This window comes from Buteo buteo, chromosome 7 (genome assembly GCF_964188355.1).
Source record: "Buteo buteo chromosome 7, bButBut1.hap1.1, whole genome shotgun sequence".
In the NCBI taxonomy this organism is placed as follows: Eukaryota; Metazoa; Chordata; class Aves; order Accipitriformes; family Accipitridae; genus Buteo; species Buteo buteo.
Window position 1 is genome coordinate 7,982,551 of NC_134177.1, and position 20,812 is coordinate 8,003,362.

The following is a 20,812-nucleotide window of genomic DNA, read 5'->3' on the forward strand; positions in this document are numbered from 1 at the left end:
CAAGCATTCATGCATTGATTTCACTTAAAGGCTTCTAAGTTTCTTTAGCCAACTGATGTTTAAATCCAACCCTATTTCTCTCCTCATCTAGATCAACCAAGATCATTGAGGTGTTATTTCAGAAAATATCAGTAGACTTAACATACACAGAAGATCCCATTTCTTACGAGCTTTTAATGTCTTTTGCTGTGAAGTAGGTGTAGGTTTTTACATTTTGACTTATAAAATAGTAAAATCAAAGCATGAATAGTGTAAGTAACTTGAATGATATCAAGCACTGTGGGAATAATAGAGCCAGGTATACAAAAACTCCCAGTATTCTGCTGTAGCCAGTAAAATGACTCGGTTCAAAAAGCTTTTTAGGTAGAATCATTTGATCTTTTGTAACCTTTTTTAGCCCACAAAATACAGTCATTGATCAATACTGAATCATCTTAATGACTGCAATGCAAAACTTCATTGTAGGCTGCAAACAAATCCACATCCTCTGCCAAAAACGATGAGAGTGGAACAAATAATCGGAAGTGACTGTTACTGAAAAGGTTTGTAGCATAACATAAAGAATTTTTGTAAGACTTTGAACATCTATTTTATACAGTTCCACATGTCAGGTGGTCATTATGCTGAGTTTTATAGTCAACTCTAATCATGTGAAATTGGAATCATTAATTATACAAAAGGAATAATCAAAAGAGTCCTTTAGTCTCCATATTATACGATCATTGTCCAAGACAAAGAAAGTTCTCTGCCAAGTGCCGCACTAGTGCAAATCAAGCCTGTCTTCTTTTCAGTCAGAGGAAGGGCATGAAAAGATAAAGGATATATATATTCTCGTATTAAGCTACAGCCTTGTGATGTTGTTATGTGTTTCTCCTTTGTTGCTTACTACCTGTCAGAGAAAAGAAAGTGTACTGTATTTAATAAACTCTGGCTCTTCCATCATAAACTATGATCTCAATATGCAAACAATCCCATAATTTCTAGGTATTTGCGCTATGCTAAACATAAATCCAAGAAAACAAATAGAGAAAGATGCCAGCATATTGTGTGGCAGTGCACGTTACTGTAGAAATAGAATGATGTTCTGCAGATATCGCTTACTGGCATTTCAAAGTAGTATGTATTAAATAGGAAAGTCAGATGTAATACAGACATACAGTATATGAAAACTTACAAACATTTATACTAATACTCTTGGATTTTCTTTTTGTGATTGCTTTAAATTCTGTTCTCTTTTTAAATAGAAGTTCATGAAAAGAATTAAGCATAAACAGTGTGAAGCATGTTTTTATATATATCTTCCTCTCTACTCCTGCCTGAAGCCTCAAGAATTTTTTCTACCAGAATTGTAACTGATGAAGACGTATTTTCAGATTTCTGTTCTATGCCATTATTTTCCTGTGCAACGCTTTGGTTTTGATTGCTGTAAAGCAGGTAAAAAATCTCTCAAACTAGTGTGAGATTATGAAATTCAACTAGACAATATGAAGCGTTCTTGAAATTCATAACTATGTTTGATATTGAATGTGCCATATTTATTCTGTATCGCATTAGACCATCCCAGTTTAGAGCCTCCTTAAAGGACTTTATTGTAGACTTCACTTATTTTCAAAAGCTTTTCGTCTGAATAGATTTATTGTTGGATTCCCTATTGTAGGTCAGAAAATAGGATCAAATAGCAAAAAGTTTATTCATTAAACTCCTCGGACCAAGATTAGGCTTGAGGACTCAAGGCCTATGAATATCTATTTAAAAAGAAGAATAGATTGTTAGTAGGCAACATGGTTAATCAAATCAAAATCTAGCAGGGAAAAAAAATAGGGATACTAGATTTCAAAGTGATAAATCTAGATGGTGTTTGCTTATATATAAAAAAATAAAAAGGCTTTTTGTTACAGGGGCATCTGTCTAGGAGTTTTGACTTATTCCTGCACAAATAATTTTATAATTCAACAAGAAGGTATATTGTCATAGATTAAGTATTGATTTTTGGATATGGAATTTGATAGTGTTGCACAATATTTTTTTTCAGAGATTGTATCTAAATTATTAACTATATACTATTGTATAAGTTTATTTGCTTTTCTAACTATGTAGTTATGTTGCATATAGCATTTTTGTTATGTAAGTTGTATTGTTACATAAATGCTTAAGATTATATATCTTAGCTTAAAGTCCTATGCTTGAACTTAATTGAAACCTATAAAATATGGAGTAGATAAGGTTTTGCAGTCAAATTGACATGCTGAAATACTGAGAACTAACTGAAATATATTTTTCACAGTACAGTAAGATTTCAAAAGCCCATTAACTAGGCAGTCTAATGAAAATGAAGCATTTGTTTCAAATGACAGCAAAATCTGCTTTTATATATGTTTTAATGTATACTTGCGATATCGGTGTATTTAACATGGTATTCCAAATATTACATACCAGTCTATATTATTCCATACAGTATCACCAATAGAATATAAGAAATCTATGACATATTTGATTATTCATTATATGTAAATAGCTTATGGTGTTTCTACATTGAGTGCAGTTAGTTCTTACTGTATCATGTTCTGTGGTATTTGATATTACTTTAAAGCCTCAGGTCTTGGGGCAAATAACTTTATGAAAACTATAGCTTTCATTATTAAAAAAATTATTAGCATTCAGAGGTCGCTGAAAAGCTTGGTAGTGTTTGCTCAAAAAGTGAGCAGTTGAGTTATTAGAGCCTGACGTAAGGTTTTTGAATGACTGGAACAAGTAATCTGTTGAATGCAATTTTATCCTGACTACCTCAGCTGAATTAGTCTCCCCTAAGAAACATGGCCAGGGATGTTTGATGATGTTGGAAAGCTTTACTTGTGATTTTAAACTGATGTCTTTTTATTCACATGTGGTTTATGTTGATTTCAGCAGGAATCATATTCATGTTAGTAAGTGGGTTACTTGAAGTTACTAAATGTACCTTGTTTCTGCAGTCTTCTGAAATAACTTCTGGTTTTATGATCAAAGAACTATGTTATCGAAATGCATGAATTCAGTCAGTGCTTCATGCTTCTATACGAGAGTTAAATGTTCATTTAGGGAAATTTTTGTATATGAGTACCAAAAATCTTCTCACATGAGTTCAGTTTTCAAACCTGAGTCCCTAATGATGCTTTCTAAAATCCAGTACTCAAAGGAATGCTCAGAAAACTGTCTGATTATAGGTGTTTAGTATGACCAGTATTCAAGAATTTAACTAACATGTTCAAAAATCAGGCTCAAACTTATACTCCTCTGTGTTGGTATAAGCTTTGGATAAGGTTAAAAGCAAAGAAAGAAATAAAACATAATTCATTTTACAGGCTACAAGTAGTAGTTTTTTGCTCATCTGACGTTCTAAAATTGTCAATCAAATGAGTGGGAAATAACCATGCATTTCTAAAAATAACTATGTAATTGTGAGAGGAGAAGGTAGTCATTTGGTATGAGACAGTTACAGATCTCAAGTCAAGAAATAAATAAATAAAAAAATATTGACGATAAATACTTTTCTGTTCTTCTGTTTCAGAAGTAGCTTTTGGCTTACAGAAACTCAAACTGTATCCCAAATAATGTTAAGCTAAAGCCTCCTCATAGTTTTCCAGAGAATACAGAAAAAAGACAGGAAGTTGTCAAGATCTTTAAAATACAGCATTAGGAAGAGAGGTTTATTGTCAGAACTGTTTAAAGGGGATTAAATTTCACTTGTGCTGTACAGTCCAAAGAGTACTTTCAGCCTTTTCATCTGGTGTACTAAGCCTTTAAGCCCAAGTCACTTTAAGCTGACTACTGTGTTACGTGACTATTAACTTGAATATCTGATTCCAGAATATGTGTATTGCCAAAAGTTAATTTTCTATTTTTTTTATTGTCGGTTGAAGACTGGATAGCTGATGTTGATTAAGAAGAAGCGGTTAAATCAGTTGTCTTCAAAAGGATTTAACTTCTTTTTGTCTGAAATGGGGTCTAAAGAAACATATATCTAAAATGATGTAGGGTTAGAAAAGGAAAGAAAATCAGTTTTGGCTTGAAAATCTTTTTTAAGCAGAGTAAATTGTCTCTAGGATGGTGGTAGGTGAGAAACAGCAGCAAGAAGTAACTTGCATTGTGAAAATTTAAACTGCTTAATCAACATGGACACCATGAGCTGTTTTCGCGTTGTTTTAAAAGTCAAAAAAAAAAAGCATAGGTGGCAGTATGGTGCTGGGAACACTTTGGATTGATAGGTTTTTTTAATGAAATATTTTTTTAAAATTTCTAGAATAATATCTGTAGATTTATAGAACAAACACAATTTGTTATCACATGATGTTAATAAACCTTACAGTAATTTTCATTAGAAGACTAAAGTTAATTATGACTCAAACCTGAACATATGCATGACAGATCGAAATATTACCTTGCTGGGATTGGTTATTTCAAAATAGTGTGATGTGGTTTAATTAACTGTGCTTGACTTGCATTTTCTTTACTCTTGTGTTCTAGCAAAGACTTGTCACATAGAGGACACATCTATTGATAACAGAGGAGGGTTTGTCTGAGTAAAAAGTAGGATAAATATTGCATTTTTTTAAAAAACACAGATCGTAGCAGTTGGTTTGCTTTTTTTCCACATATCAATGAAGAATAGTGAATGAAAATATATTTCATTTTATTTTAAGAGAATTTTAAAATAAATTTACCAGATGAAGTACCAGCAAATGAACCTTGAAGAACAGTAGCGTGGAGATGTATTGTTTTTATTTCACATGTTGCAGTAAACTCCCCACTTGCGTATTCCACACATCTCAGGAAAAAAAGCCAGGAAATAAACTGTTAGAAATACATCTGTGGGAGGATAATAGCCTGGGAGATAGAGAGCAAAATGGTCCGTGGAATATTTTCATTTTGGTCTGTGACAGTTGGGATATGGACGTTGAAGGAATTCTGGCTCAAAGATGCCTGTAAACGCAGGTCTGTGGTGGGGTGGTGCAGTACTCTGGATGGAAAAGGACCTCCCCGAAGGTCTAGGATGACACAGTGGTTATTGTCAGACAATTGCTAGCATTTAAGTTAGAGCAGTTTAAGAGATTTTCCCTTTTCTCAGATAGAAGTTCCCACCTTTTGGATGAGAAGAATGTTAATACAGTCTATTATAATGCAAAGGAAACATTTTAAAGGTATCTGCAGCTCCCTGTAGTTAGTTGTTTGGTTTCCATTGCCACAAACTGCAGGAGTTCATATGGTTAGTGTGTCTCACCTGGGGGACAGAGGGAATGACAGTAATTCTCAGCAAAGGACAGTTAAATTTTTTTAAGCTATTTTAACTCAGGCATTTACTTTTCTCTAGCTTTATCTTGTGCTACAGTCTCAACCGGCATAGCAGTATTGGCAAGCCCCTTACATTTTAGCAGGTTTCGGAATTTTTCTGGCACTGTATTTATACCATTTCCTCAGTTGATACCAGCTAAGCCAACAAAAGCTGTTTTCTGTTGGCATAAGTCCATAAGTATATCACCAAAGGCTATGCTGGCAAAGTGATCAGTTATGCAGAGGTCTAACTTTTCCATCTGATTTAGTGTAGGGGGATTTCTCCAGAAGAATAGTATAATATAAACCAGGTATATTTTTGTGAATGTTATTGCAAGATTGACCTGGACAAAGGATTAGGTGAGAAAAACCTATAAAGATGAAGACAAATTTCCTTATCATAGAATTATGTAAATCCTACTCTTTTTAAGTATTTTTTTCTATTGTATTCTGGCAGTGTTTATTGGGTGAATTGAATGATCTTTTAACTCAAGCAGTAGAGATCTCTTTTGAGATTCCAGCTTTGAACACCACTGCTAAAATGGGATTAAGAAAATAATGTAATATTTCATGTTTTAATCTCTGGTTCCTCTTTAGTATCTTCCCCCCCCTCCCCACTTTGTTTTTACTTTTGTATTTAATGTGTAGGGAATTTATATCTGGGGCCTGTAGATTTCTTGGCTGGATAAATAAGTTTAACTTTTTTTTTTTTTTAATCTTTTAACAGGGAAAAAAATAATCAGTCTGAATATTCAGTCAGTCACAACTTACAAGACAATTTCTAATGTTATTGGATATTTAAAAGGAACTGTATTTCCTGGTAAGTAGCCCTTGATCATTTGTATCGATTATTTGTTTTATAATGGCTGGGAGTCATAGCTGGGATCATGATTCCACTTTGCCAGATAATGCACTAATACAGAGGAAGGAGAAAGCCTTTGTTGTAGTCATTTTGTGATTTGATTTATAACAAAACAGAATGTAAGGGTTAAACTGAGAATGAGCTCAAGGGGATATTATAGTTACAATAAGCGTATTTTTACCCGACAAGCAGGAATTACCCGTAGACCATAGAGAGTATTAGTATTTATGCCAAGTAACTGTGTTGGTGGTTTTAATTTCAGGGTATACTGTATTGCATGATTTGAATTAATATGCAAGCTGTCTATACAACTTTAGAAAAGGTTTGATTTTTTTTTCTAATGTTAGCAGAATTTTGAGATAAATAAAACTGTGCTTCAAGTCCAGAACATCCTTATGTAATTCAAATGTCTCACTGAAACCAAGGTGTAGGGCAGCATGATCTCTGGCTTGGTTAAGAATTTAATATCAAATGTGATTATAGTGTACAAAAATCTGTGACTAAGTTCTTAATCACACTTGCTGCAGCCTTATTTGGTGTTACAATCATGCCTTAAGCTAGTTTTGTACAAGTCTATGAATAATAATCACTGTTCTGTATGTCTAAGAATTAAACAATAAGATTCTAAGTGCAACTGTGACATAAACCACAAACCCCCTCCCTCCTTTGGTGCTCTATGTAGATAATACGATAATCAGGACATCATATGAATGAAGATCATTTTGACCTTACTCTGTCTGCAAATGAATTTGCCTAAAAGTTGAAGAGTTTTTGCAACATGAATGAACACTGTTGCTAGTTACTTACGTAATGGAAAGTGTTGTAGACCCAGTCCAATTCCTAATGTACAAATGGTATCATCATCAAAACGTCATCCCATTTGCCTTGATTAATACTCTCTTATTAGGTTCAGAAGAAAAATTGCAATTTTATCTAGAGTCCCTTAGGAGGTGAGCCACTCATTTTGTATTTGAAGTGATGGAACGAAGGACGTGGAGGAGACTTACGTTTATTCTTGTTAGTGAAATGATGACTTGGTTTTGTGTGTGCTGAATGCTGTACTTTCCACCAGAACAATTTTATTTAAAAAAAAAACAATGTAGAAAACAATTAGCACAGTGAATTAAATCCTTTATTGAAATTAAATTTCCTTCAAGAATTTGAAGTTATTAGTCTACTATTGCTAATGTTTTGCAAATAGCTGTCATGGAATTTGAAAGGTAGAAACTGCCAAGTTTAGACATACTGTCTACTGAATTGTGAAGTAGAAGCAAGACAAGTAATAAAAAGCATGCATCTGTTTCTGTTTAATAAGTTCTTTATCTTCTCTATACCTGAATATTTCCTCTTATTATTGCATTCGTAATAAGAATCTACTTTTTAAAGGTATGTCAGTATATGCTTAACTTTAAGACTTCGAGAATATATAATCAAGTGAAGTCAATAGTGCTACCCAGATGCCAACAGTTTGTCCTGGAAATGTCTTGCTGAACAAGGGCCATAGCAACTGGCTTCTAATGTAGGCACAAGTTAAGCATGTAATGCACCATGGGTAACATTTTGTACAGAATCAATGTTAAACTTTTATTTGTTTCTCTGCTCTTCCTGGTTGATACTATAGGTTGATACTACATGCCCTCTCAACTGATTTGAATACTTGATGTTTTTGTGGCATTGATTCTCTGTCATTTTGGTGGGGTTTTGCTAGTTTCCTACACCTGAAATATTCACCTTCATGTTCCCAGAAATGCAGAAAGAAAGGAAAATTTATCTTTAGTGCGTAATGAAAGACTACAGAGCATCACCAAGGGTGGATTTTTTTAGGTGTTTTTTTTTTCCTTAAAGGCCTCCTAACACACACAAGAACACATCCATGTAATGGTGATCTTATTTGACATTTGATCTGAGGAGTAACAATAAGCATCTGAAATCCAAACAAGATATTAAAAGATTTAGGAGCAGAGGAAATGTGGTAGTTGGTAGCCTTTTAAAACCTGAAAAAATTAACACTGATTTTGTAGCTCTATTGAACATGGTTGAAAATGGGATGTATAACAAGAGAAGGTAGTATAAAGTCACTCTTTTTTAATGATAAATCCCTGTTGTCCAGCCCATCGCTACCCTGAACACTGTCCCATCTTATCACTCTCAAAAGTATCTGATGGATATATTTTTTCTCTCTCTCTAGTCCTTTCTTTCTCTTTTTTCTTACCATGTGATCTCTTTCTCTACATGCTTCAGCAAATGATTATGAGAAAGGACAGCTGCTGCCTCTGTAAGCATGACCATCCTTTCTCCTATGCTTTTCCTGTAGCCATTTGCTTCAGGGTATTGCCTCTATTCAAGAGGGAAAGATGTGCAAAAATGAAGAATTTCAAAGGAGGCACCAGCTGTTATGTTTTACCCCTGTTCATTCAGCTGGCATCTCCTACAGTAAGTTGCTGCTTGTAGTTTTCTTCTCCATCAAGATGTCCTATACTATTTTACATAAGGTCTCTTTACAGTCCCCTTCACATATGCTGTTCACAGACTGAACAGAGATTACAATACGAAGTAAGCATTGATGCTGTCTGATCACTCTATGTTAATGGCGCTTCTTCTAATGACCTAGAAGCCTGTAAGGCCATTCATTTCTGTTCCCTACCATTAAGTGAGTTAAAGATCCTATGATTTTTCACTGTCAGTGCAACCTATTATTAAACATCTCATGATGCAACACATAAGTTGCAAAATTATGTGATTTAGATTGCATTTTGTTACGTTAAATTATTATGTACGCTTAGATTTACATTTTGCATATCTGCTTTTAGAAAGAAAATTTCATTTACATACCTATACACCTCCCAGGCAACTGACTGAAAATGTTGTGTTATAGGTACATAACAGAGCCCCTGTTTGTAAAACATTTTTGATTCCTTATAAAACAACATCGCCATGTATTTTGTTGAACAAAACTGGTAAAACTCCAGTTTGATAGAGAATGGTTTTATAATCAAAGTATGTTGGTGTTCGGTTAAACTTGTTTCTAGACAGCAGTCACTGCAAAAAAACACTGAGGAGTAGATACTTAATTTTATAAGCAACTATAAAACATGGGCATTTTACCACCTGTGTGTTGCTACATTCCAGTGTACTGACAACAGTGAAGAATGAATCCCCTTGGATAAAGAAGGAAAACCAAAACTTTTTGCACTTCTTGGATCCCAATTGACACCCAGAGATTGTTGTGGATCTGACATCACTTGATAACTATTCTTCTGTTCTCTGTTGGTGTCCTGGAATATGGAAAGAACACCTTTAAAGTCTAGATCTGCACCAGAACGAGACTTTACTAAGTATCAGAACACAACCACTAAGCAATCCTTCCAAGAGGCTTCGGGTGTGAATTCATCTCACACAGGAGGTTTAATATTTTAATAAGTCATTCGGCATAACTCTGTTTAGACTTCTTGACACGTCAGATGCACTAGTCATTCACGTTGTTTCACACCACATCATCCATTTGGAATAAAATAAGGTTCTTTAAACTTGTGAGTTAGTATTTGGATTATATATTATGTCTTGAGAGATGAAGATTTCATTTGATTTCTCTGAAAAAAATTGTGGGGTTTTTTTCTGGATAACAATGGGGCATGTTCATTCTTTCAGGTTGAAACTTCTTGCTTTTCATTTTGTAAAATACTTTCTTCCAGTATCATCAAAGTTGCTAGGTCTGACTTACCGTTTCTGTATCATTCATTATCTCTATTCCTCTGTCATGTCTCCTCTCTAAACCTGCAGTCCAGGTCTTTTCAATGTCTCCTTACATGGAAGTCTAAGTCCTGATATATAACCGTTCTGGTTACCAGCTTCTCAACTGCTGTTTCTGCAATGTGTTTTTTGAGATAGGGTGGTGAGCACTGAACACAGTCTTCCAGGTGAGGGAGTACTAATACTTTGTGTATTTTTCTCTATGTTCCTCATTGTACTACCACACCTTTTGTTTTCTCTTTCGGACGCTAATATGTATTGAAGATGGAGTTTCCTGCTTACTTATTTGTGGCTTTTCATAACACTCTAATGTGAGCATGGAACTTTATTAGATTATCTATATAACAAAGTCCTGGCTGTGATATATATCAGATTTATAAGAAGGGAGACTAGTAAGCAAACAATGAAGGCAAGGGCACAGGGATTAAATTAGGGAAGTATATACCTACATTTATTTACTAGTTTATTTTTAAGTAGTATTCACAGTTTTATGTATGTATATTGTATGATTGTCTTGCACATGATCATATAAATTTTTGTTGACAGCATTGTGTTGTATTAACGACATTACAGACTACTAATACAGTTCATCTTTTAGGTTTTTTTAAATTCTTTTAATGCTGGTATCCAGAAGAAATAAGATTCTCGTCTGTCTCCCCCCCTCCCCCCCCATTTCAGACAGATACATCATCGTTGGTAGTCATCACAACAGTTTGAATACTTATGGTGGACAAGAATGGGCCAGTAGCACTGCTATCATCACAGCATTTATACAAGCCTTGATGCTGAAGGTTAAGAGGGGCTGGAGACCTGACCGGACCATTGTTTTCTGCTCATGGGGAGGAACATCATTTGGGAACATTGGTTCATATGAATGGGCGGAGGTAAAATAATTTTAGAAGGATTCATTGCAATAGTGATTACTTTTGTTGAAAGCATGAAAACAATACGAAATTACCACATAGATATTATGGTTCATTAACTGGTCTGTGACGTCCGTCTGTATACGTTCGTGTACTCCATAGCAAATGCAGTGAAAACATCTATAGAGGCAATTCCTGTGGAACAGAGCATGTGTGATAATGAGATGGCAAGTTGTTGCCATAGCTGTGAAGGCTGCATGTACAGCACTTTTGTGAGCTGATTCCCCTCGCTAATGCAGCAGAGGACTGTAAAAGAGGGCATTGCCAGAGTTTGGTAGAGGGGGGGAAGGCCTCAAAAAAGACCTAGGCCCAGCTTAGAGGGCTGTTTCTCTTTCTTTGGGGGTTCAACAGTTACTAAATTTTAATTTATAAGCTTAGTGTGGGGAAAACTGAATCAAGAGCACACTGAATGAAGAGAACCATACTATAGTTTACGTTAATTACATACACATTTCAGTGTCTCCATGGCTAGTGCTGATTCACTTTTCACATATTTGTGCTAAAGGAGTTAGATACAATCTGACACAGACAATTCCTTGGGCTCTTACTTTCAACAGAATAGAAATCAGCTTATTGAAAGAAAATACCTCATCAGAGTATTGTTGATTGTGTATGATTACAGTGGACTTCGGCTGATAACTTAAGGAATAGCTAGCAGAGAGGTTCATGGCTGCTGAATTAAAACAGTAGATAAAATGAAGAGTTAATTGCTTTTTATCATGCGTGACAAGCGGCTAGCTCTCATTGAAGTTTCATACTTCCAACATGATTATTCTTCAAAAACAAGAGGGGGTGAAAAAATGAAATTGAAAAGATCCAGGCTGGAAGCAAAATTTGTTTAGTTCCACTTCAAGTCAGCTTTACATCAGATGTAATTGCATTACACCCCTTCCGTTCAATATAAAGAGCCACTTCATGCAAAGAATAATTCATTACTGAGAAGGCAAAGGAGATCTTTTTTAAAAAGAGATAATAATTGAAACAGTTTGTACATAATATTTTTGTAGTCTAAAAAAATAATAAAATGAAAACACTGGGAAAGTTATGCAATTCCAATCTGAATTTAGTCTCTCAAAATTTGAGTACATTTAACTCTTGATAATGATTGCTTTTGAAGTTTGTTTTCTGTCAGGCATAAGTTTAAAAGGCCAGCACGTTGTTTCACAGTATGTAATGTTTTCATTTTTGGCCTTACAAGTGTAGTCATTTTTAATTCCTCCCAGGCCTGATTGCATTTTGTTGAGATGATGTGTGAAATGGAATTATAATTTCTGCTATATAGAGAAATAACACTAAGATATCCTTTGAAGTTCTTAACAGCATATTGTAAGAAGTAGTAGTTAAGTAATACTTAGGGAATCACAGAGGACAAAAACGTAGGGTGCAGTTTTTCCCTAGAAGGAACCGAAAGAACAAAACAAGTCTTAATTATAATGATGCATAGTAATAACCATTGCTCTGCTTGTGTCGTAGGATCTCAAGAGGGTTCTTCAAAGAAATGTTGTGGCTTACGTTAGCCTCCATGATCCAGTCAGAGGCAACTCAACTTTACACCCTGTTGCATCCCCTTCTCTTCAGCAACTGGCAGCAGAGGTTAGAAATAAAATACTTTCTTTCACGTGTGGTTTATGAGGTTACATGGCTAACCCCGCTGATGCTGGTTGGTTTTAGATAACTATAGGTGGAGGTTGCTTTGTTTAAGCATTTTAACCTCACAAATACACATGAACTGTTTCTACTAAGTAAGCACATTAAATTTTATTTAAAAAAATTACAAGGTTTAATAAGAGGTTGGAAAGGATAACTTACTTCAACAGCTCATTATATCAAGTCTCACTATACTGCATGCCTTACGGGGCATTTTTCACCTTTTGGCAGCTTTAAAGTAGCATATTTTTTATTCTTTAGCACAAAGCACATTTTTCTCTTGCTAATCTGATCTTTCCAGACTGTTTCTCAATTTGCATTTAAACATGTATATTTACCAGATGTAACCTGACACACAGGGATAGTATTACTCTTACTATAATAAATACAGTCTAAAGTAAGTATGTCAGGTTCAGTGCTCGGCTATGCCTTTGTAACTAGTCTACAGTCAGAATATTCTGTAGTTACACTGGTGTAAGTGCACGTAGGCTTTAAAATAATGACATTATTGCCATTTCTGAGGTTGCTGAATTTATTAATATTTAAAATTAATTGAAAATAATATAAGGTACATACTAAATGATAAAAACAGTGTAAAGTGGCCTGCATAAAATAGAGTTTGATTTGACTTTCATAAAGTATGCTTTCTAGATGTTTTTTCCATAAATTTGCCAAGCTAAAACTCATTAGGTTATTCTGATGTTTCTTTCACTTGCCTCTGAAGCATTTAGTACTAAGTAGCATCTTGAATTAAATGGAGTTTAAGACTGATCTTGCTTGGCAATTGTTGTCCAACTAAGTTAGTAAAATGATATCAGTCAAATTGCTTCTTAGCAATGTTTTAAGCACTTCTCCTGTCCAGTGATTAGGTGGTAATTTCCTCATGGAAAGGATCTGGTTTATTCTGTGTAAGTATTGTGAAAAATGCAATGCAAAATAATTTCTCTTCAGGGAGAAAAAGTCTTTTATTTGTGGAAATGTATTTATAATGTTGTATATATGAGTCTACAGGTGTTATGGATATGTCAATTAAGATTTTATTGTAAGTTTTAGCCGCTGTATTTGCAAAAAAAATACTATTCTGATAGGTTGCTAGCCTTTTGCTAACCTATTGGTGTTTGCAGTCCTATCTCCATGAAAACAGGTATTTGCCATTTAAAGGAATAAATTTATTACATTAGATGCTTGAGCTATTTGGTTTTTTCTCATTTTCTTTCTTTAACTTCACAGTATGATCCATGACAGTGATCTGAAAACTAAACTGTCCGGAACTGTGCAGCAGACACTTTATTATCTATTTATCACTTTCTTAAGATTTGTTTCTTTTATTCTAATAAATGCCATATTAGTAAGAGTTACAGTCACGCCCTCTATTTTAGAGAGAAAGCAAAGGAAATCTCTTTTTCACTTCCACTTTATTTCTGTGGTGCATTTGGGTGTGATGTTGTAATGTTTTGTAAGTCATGTTGTAATAGCAGTTGTATCCTATCAAGCAGTACGGACACAGCCTCTCTTAGCAGTCCTTGCACCAGTTAATTGGTTAACAGTCAGTAAAACATGACTAGAACTTCATTTTTGCTCTTCAAGTAAACACCCTCCATCTCACCTCTGATTTTCTAGTGGCTAAGGCTTTATTATTGAGATTGTATCCATTCTGCATGTTTACCTTGAAGCCCCATTTAAAAAGAAAAGGACAAAATGTATGCGAGGTAATCTGTATGGGGTGGTTTTTTGGTTTGTTTTTTGTTTGTTTTTGGTTTTTTTTTTGGTAGGGTAGTATTATTTGTAATTAATGCAACTGTCATACAGTTTGTGACATTAAAAAGTTTTGCAGGAATTACTGCTTCCAAATGCTGGCTAGATTTCTGAATTCATGTCAAGGATATTGACAGTGATGGAGCAGCCCAGCACAGATCTTCTTTTGTTCCCACAGATACTCACAATTTGCCATGTGTCTAGGAGATTTTCTCTTGAAGACTGATCTAGTTATAAAGAATATTGATATTACTTCCAGTACTTGCCAAGAAGACAATGTAATTACAGATTACCACAAAATTATGATAGCACAAATGTGGTAAGATGTGACTTTTTGGAGCTCTTCTCATCTTGAAGAAATTGTGAGTCCATTCATATGAGATTCTTGTTAACAGGTGCAGGTTAAAAAGAAGTGCTTAAAAAGTCCAGTGAGAGAGAAGGATCATTTTAATTTGTAAGAGTAAATCTCTGAAATTAGGTTTGTTAGAACAGAAAAGAAGGTGAAACAGGAATTTAGAATTAATAATATCAATCCATTTCAAAATGAAAAGAGAAAATAGCCAGTCTTGTTGAGTTAGATAGATAGAAACTTTCCATAATTTATGGATACATGGAAGATACCGCACTGTACCTTTGGATTCAAGTAAAAGTAATACGTCCATTTTTTAGACCACAACAAAAGAGACCAGCTTGTATTATTTTCTCTTATTCGTAAACAGTGTTGAGGAGGGAAGACAGATCTGCTCACCATTTGCACTAAGGACAGAGTTGGGTTTTGGTCAATGCTCACTGTTGCACTAAAATTATGGGCACTCCATCTCAGTAAAACAGAGGAAGAATGTTTTCATAAGGACAATTAATACTTGTTACAAATGCCTACAAAGCTTAAGTTTTAGGATTCTAGGGAAACAATGAAAAATTTGTCCTGGAAAAGAAAACTCGAGTAAAAATCACCCTAAATGTGGAGCACTCCATGAATGCTACAAGGACCGTAGCTTAAAGAGACCTGTGGAGAACTGGCAAACTAAGACAGGCAAATGCATACAACAGTATTTACTTTCTGTGCTGAAGTATGTGGCTTTTCTAAAATAAAATTTTGGACACTTGTTAATCACTGCAGCTTCCAAAACACTTTTTTTCCTTCATTTCTGGAAACTGTGGGAAAAGTAAGGAAGAAGTTTTAGCTGAAATGTGGTTCGTATGAATATTCTAGACTTACTGATAAAAAGAAGAATCATGAAACTGATGAGTTAGCTGCGTACTGTGTGAGATCTGCTGGTCAGTTAGAGAGTAGGATAAGTGCTTGGCTAATTAACAGAGACCATGACTTCTTAAAGATGTTTTATGTAAAGCGATTACATCTTTATTTTAGTTGCAGGTTTCAAAAGGGAGCTACATAAGCAGTCTGCAAATAATAATTTTATGTGCCTATCAGTGGGATTCAGTGGGATTCTGGTTGAAACACCAAATTACATGAAGAAGCTAATTTAAATATTTGGATTAATTAAGCAAAGAGGAATTAAAACAATTCTGAGACCTTGACATGTTTAATTCAAATCTTTTTTATATAACTATGCTAATTAGTGTCCACATTAACAAGAGGGAAATACTGCCAAGTTATATTTTTGCCTACTATTATTTTGTAAGGAAAATGATTGTTAATTCACTTGCTCCGTTAGTGAATCACCACTTGCTGGCAGAGCGTCATTCGTAAATTGGGTTGGTTTGATGCTGGCATTCGTTCTCTGTAAATAAGGCCATTAATGAATTTTTCTATAATTAACATTTCGCAAGTAAGAAGGTTGTTATAAAACATAAATTAATTGCTGTTTTCTTTTAACTGATTGTTGTATGACCACTGCTCATCAGACTCCAAGTCTACCGTTATTGCTGAATGCAAGAAAATTTACTGCTCCTTTCTCCTAAGGAAAGGAGCCATTTAAAGCTATCAAAGAATGAGTTGAACATTAAAAATGACTGGACCAAGTATTATTCCATGCTATTTATCAGTATTTGTTTCTATTAAAGGAGTAAAAGGCATAAAACTTCTTTACATTTAAAGGTGATGTTATTGACAGAAAACTATTTTTTCTTTTTGAAGTAGAAACGAAGTTAAACTTCTGTATAGATTCTTGTTACTATTATTATTTCTTGATTTAAAAAAAAAACCCTTACATTAATGTCAGCAATGATTCTTTTCTTCCAACTTCTATGTGTTTCTCGTTTATTTTGTTTTACCTTCAGCATTTAATAATGGATCTCTAAGCCTCAATATCAGTAGACTGTATAGAAGAAAAAATACTTTAAAATATTATTTGAATTGCTTGTTGCATGCCATATAACAGAAGATTATAGCTTCCCCATAAATTTTCAGTCTTTACCTATTATTGCTTTTAGTGTTAAAATTGATTGCTGGTGTTACTTTTTATTTTTGTGTTGACAACCAAAAAAAATCTCTTGACAATCAGAAATTTATGCTGTGAACTCCTGCCTGAGGAATTCATAACTACATTAAAAGGATGCTGTTAATATAGACAATGCTTCCTTGCCAGCTCTATTAAATTCCTTAAGATGCTGCTTCTCCAGTATGAAAAGCAGTTTCATTTAATGGTGGATTTGATTTTGGAGTTGCAGCAGGTACTTTGCATCTGCTAACAATGCTTTTATTCTGATAAAATGTTGCTTTGTCCACTCTTGCATATTTTTTCACTCTTCCTGCAAATTAAACAGTTTTAATAGATAAATGCTGATTCAGACAGTGGGTGATCATTTAAACCTACTCATACATTTTGAAGTTATGAAACTATATTGCTGTTAACCAGGGGGGGAAGAAGGTTTGTTAGCAAGGAGGAATGCAAGCAAACTAGTTTTTATGCTGTGATCTTATTGGAGATCTGCCAAAAGTCCTTTGTTTCTAATGAATTGAGCTTTCTGCTTCCATGTCCTTCCCTATCTTTACGAAATTAAGATATTAAGTTCTTCTGCTAAAAGCATAAATGATGTATGTTTTCAGCAGGGTTTTTTGTTTTGGAATGTAATTGTAAACTTTGATAGCCATTGTAGATAAAATTGAAGAAATCTAGACATTTTATTATCTTTAAATGTAGTGCTGGATTATGGGAGATTTCAGTAATTCCTTACCTGCTGTAGAATGGATTTTGGTTCTAGGCTTCTGTTCTCTAATCTAATTAAAACTGTCCAATGTAATAAGCTGTACTACGCAATGGAATTATTTTTTTCCTTCCAGAGACTTTATCCAGCCTACAGTATTAGAAAAGTTGACTTCAATTCTGTCTAAATATTCCATTGCTTAATTTTGTCTTATTGCTCCTAGTTATTTCCCTTCAGAACTGACTTTCTGATAATAGAAAGACATTTTCTTAGTTATAGAAAACCTTTAATGTAGAGTTTAAAAGTAAACTCTAGTTCTTATGAAAGATGATGGATTGACAGCTCTGAGTATTTTAATTTTTCTACATAAACGCAAATCATTGAAAAGTTTCTATCACTGTTTTTTCTAGTCATTATTAACTATGTTTTTGAATGAAGTTGTCTTAATAGTTATAAGCTATACAACACAAACAGCACATGAGAAAGAAATGCATGTGAAAAAAATGAAAGTGTATGGTAAAATAACCAGAAAAAAAGAAAGCATCTTTAAATTGGAATCTACAAGACATTAGTGTAAAATGAGATGAGAATTAAAACTATGTTATGTTATTTGGCTCATAACAGTTACAGCCACATGTTCCTTGCTTTTGCATGTGACAAAAAATAATCCAAATTTTATTCAGCACAACACACTTTCTAGTTTGCAGATCAGTGTGGAAAAAAAATGCATCTGAATAATGAAAAGCAGACCATTTATTTGTCATATGGTAAAAAAGATGAACTATTTTAAGTAATGTGATAGATATTTAACCTAGCCGAAAGCATTGTATATCTATTTTTTTACTAGTAAGATGTGGCCTTTCTAAGCGTGCTAACCCCATATTCTGAAATGGGAACCTTTAAAGTGCTCTTTGACACACATTGCTCACTCTATCTCAGTATGTCTTCTAGCTGTGATTATTCTTTAGACAAGCATGAAGATGTTTATTTTATGAAGCACTGTGACTTACCAGTATTTTCTATTGTGAAATTGTGTGCTCTTTCATATGGTTTGAAACAGGTCACATATTGAGAAGTCAGAGGAATGGGAATAACAACAGATTTGTAGAAACCTGGAAAGGTTTGGGGTTTTTTTTTGTTAAGCTGTTTCTCCCAGAAAGAGTAAAAATATATCTGTAGAATACTAAGCCCATAACTGACGTGAAAGCATCGACCTGAGCTCCACTGGGAAATGGGGATAGTAAACAGCATGGAATTCCTGCTCAAGCTGATAGATTTTGAGGTTGGAAGTTTTCTTCCAATATGGCCTTGTTATGCATGGCTAGAGGACTTCTGTGTGTGTTTTAGTGTTCAGATACACCTGCACGTCCTGCAGGATCTGTCAAACATGCTCAGCAAATCCAGTTGCAGTGCATGTGTTAATTCAGTGGCCATGACTTTCTGAACTCATAATCGTTTAGTGCTTGATCCTTCACTTAATATATTAGATGGAATTATTTTCAAAATAGACTTAAGTAACAAAGCTATAATTTGAATGGTTTAGAAATCACCTTAAAATTATGATGATTTTTATGTTTTGGTTACATACCTTCCTTTCAGTACCCAGGGCTGTTTACCTCATATCTTAACCTCATAGATTTGTCACCCAGAGTGTCCCTTTAATTTCAGTGTTGGTGCAGTTACATTTCTTATATGTGAAAACAAAACCTTGATTCTTTTAAGGCTAGTAATTGACTTTCTGTGTCTATTCTATGAACATAACTATATAATAAATACCCAAATTTGGGAAGAAAAAAAGCCAAAAAAAAAACCCCAAAACCAAACATCTGACTAGTTCAGTGTCAGTCATTGAAAGGGGAAAAAAAAAAATTCTTAACATTTAAGTTTAAGCATCTTTGTTGGTAAGAACTTAGTAAAAGCCTTTGATGACTTCTTCAGGTCCAAAAGTTTGTGTCGGCTAACGTATGCATGCAAAATAAAAAGGGAATGCTATATAGTGATTCAAAATTGTGGAAGAAGTGGGGAAAAACATTCCATATCCATTTAAAGCTTTCATAGCTTGAATAATCGTAAGCATCAACTTGAACTATTCTAGGGGTTCCCTGTTCATTCATTTTTCATGCCCTATTCAGCTGTTCACTTCACCACCAGAATATTCTGGTGGTGGTGTCTTGCCCAGTGTGAAAAACTACTAAATAGGGCCAGAATGGAGGATAGCGGTACTCTTTGTAAACTGGAAATTTGAATTACCAGGAAATTTCAAAAGTAATTTCAAGCCAATCAAATATATATGAAAAATCTCTGTATTTTCCAAATTATTCATGAGGTTTTAATCAGTAATGTAGTTGAGATGCATTTTTATTCAATGAGTCAAAGAAGCATAATTCTCATAGTATTACTACTCCTGCCTTTAAGTGCACACAGAATGTGACTTCACTGAATATAACAGGGAAAAATTTTGCCACTGATAATCTGTGATGTCAGGAGAAGAAAAAATGCAGGAAATAGTTTTCTTGAAGTTTCTGCAAAAAGCTTTCTTTTGGCTGGTAAAAGGTCATGCAGTTCAAACCTTTGTCTCTTGACAGAGCCTTGAAGATGATTTCAAAACCTGTTTTGTAGCCATCTATTTTAAGACTTTAACGCTTAGGCTGTATTTCAAGAAGAGCATTCTAACATTTTGGAGGGATGCTAACTTCTCAACTTTGTATCATGTCTCCCTCTTCTTGATTAGATATGTTACTGTATAATTACTTGAAGAAGGCTGAATGTTCTACCTTCAATAAGAAATTTGCCATTGGAAGAAGGGAATCTTCTAAAAACAAACACACACAAAAAAAATCAAGTTAGAAACTAGCTTCCTCTCAGTTTTATCATGTTCATTTTTTCCTCTAACAATGAGAACAATCACATTTAATTTTAGTTGTAAAGATTTAAAAAAAGCTGCAGATCAAGTTCTGATTTATTGCTGTTGCTGATTTTTTTTTGCATAGGCTTTTGAGCGCTCCTAGAAAATTGTTGCATGCTGTGTCTGAATGGAAAAGAAAAATAGTATTTATTATTAAGGTTAATAAACAACTCATGGGTTTGTGTGAATAAAGACTTAGGTGGTCTTCCTGCTGTTTACATGTGACCAGTGTCTGTGATGGTCAGGAAGGGATTTGCTACATTCTGGTTAACTAGAATTTCCAAGATAACCTACTAATTTTGGTAAATGCAATCTGGAGTTCAAAAATATGTCTAAGCATTTGTGGAAGAGTTATCTTTAGTTTATCCACATTTTCTAAGAGTGATAGTTATTTAATAAATATCTGTTCTGAAATCTCAGTAATACTCAAATAGTTTTTAACGTTTCTGTCACAAAATGGACAAGTGTCAAATATACTTTTTAAAATCCTGTAACTTTAACACATGTTTAAAATAAACTTTTGTGAAAAAATTAAGAATGTTGAAATTCAGTAGA

General features: G+C 34.1%; 1 protein-coding gene across 1 annotated transcript in view; it reads left to right on the plus strand.

Moving 5' to 3' along the window:
- The window catches only part of NAALADL2 (N-acetylated alpha-linked acidic dipeptidase like 2), a 644,640-nt gene that overhangs the window by 362,960 nt on the left and 260,868 nt on the right, over positions 1-20,812 (plus strand). Inside the window, exons 9-11 of the mRNA XM_075031410.1 lie at positions 6,032-6,124; positions 10,595-10,800; positions 12,313-12,432. Of these exons, the coding sequence (XP_074887511.1) occupies positions 6,032-6,124; positions 10,595-10,800; positions 12,313-12,432 (419 nt within the window). The remainder of the gene's footprint in view (positions 1-6,031; positions 6,125-10,594; positions 10,801-12,312; positions 12,433-20,812) is intronic.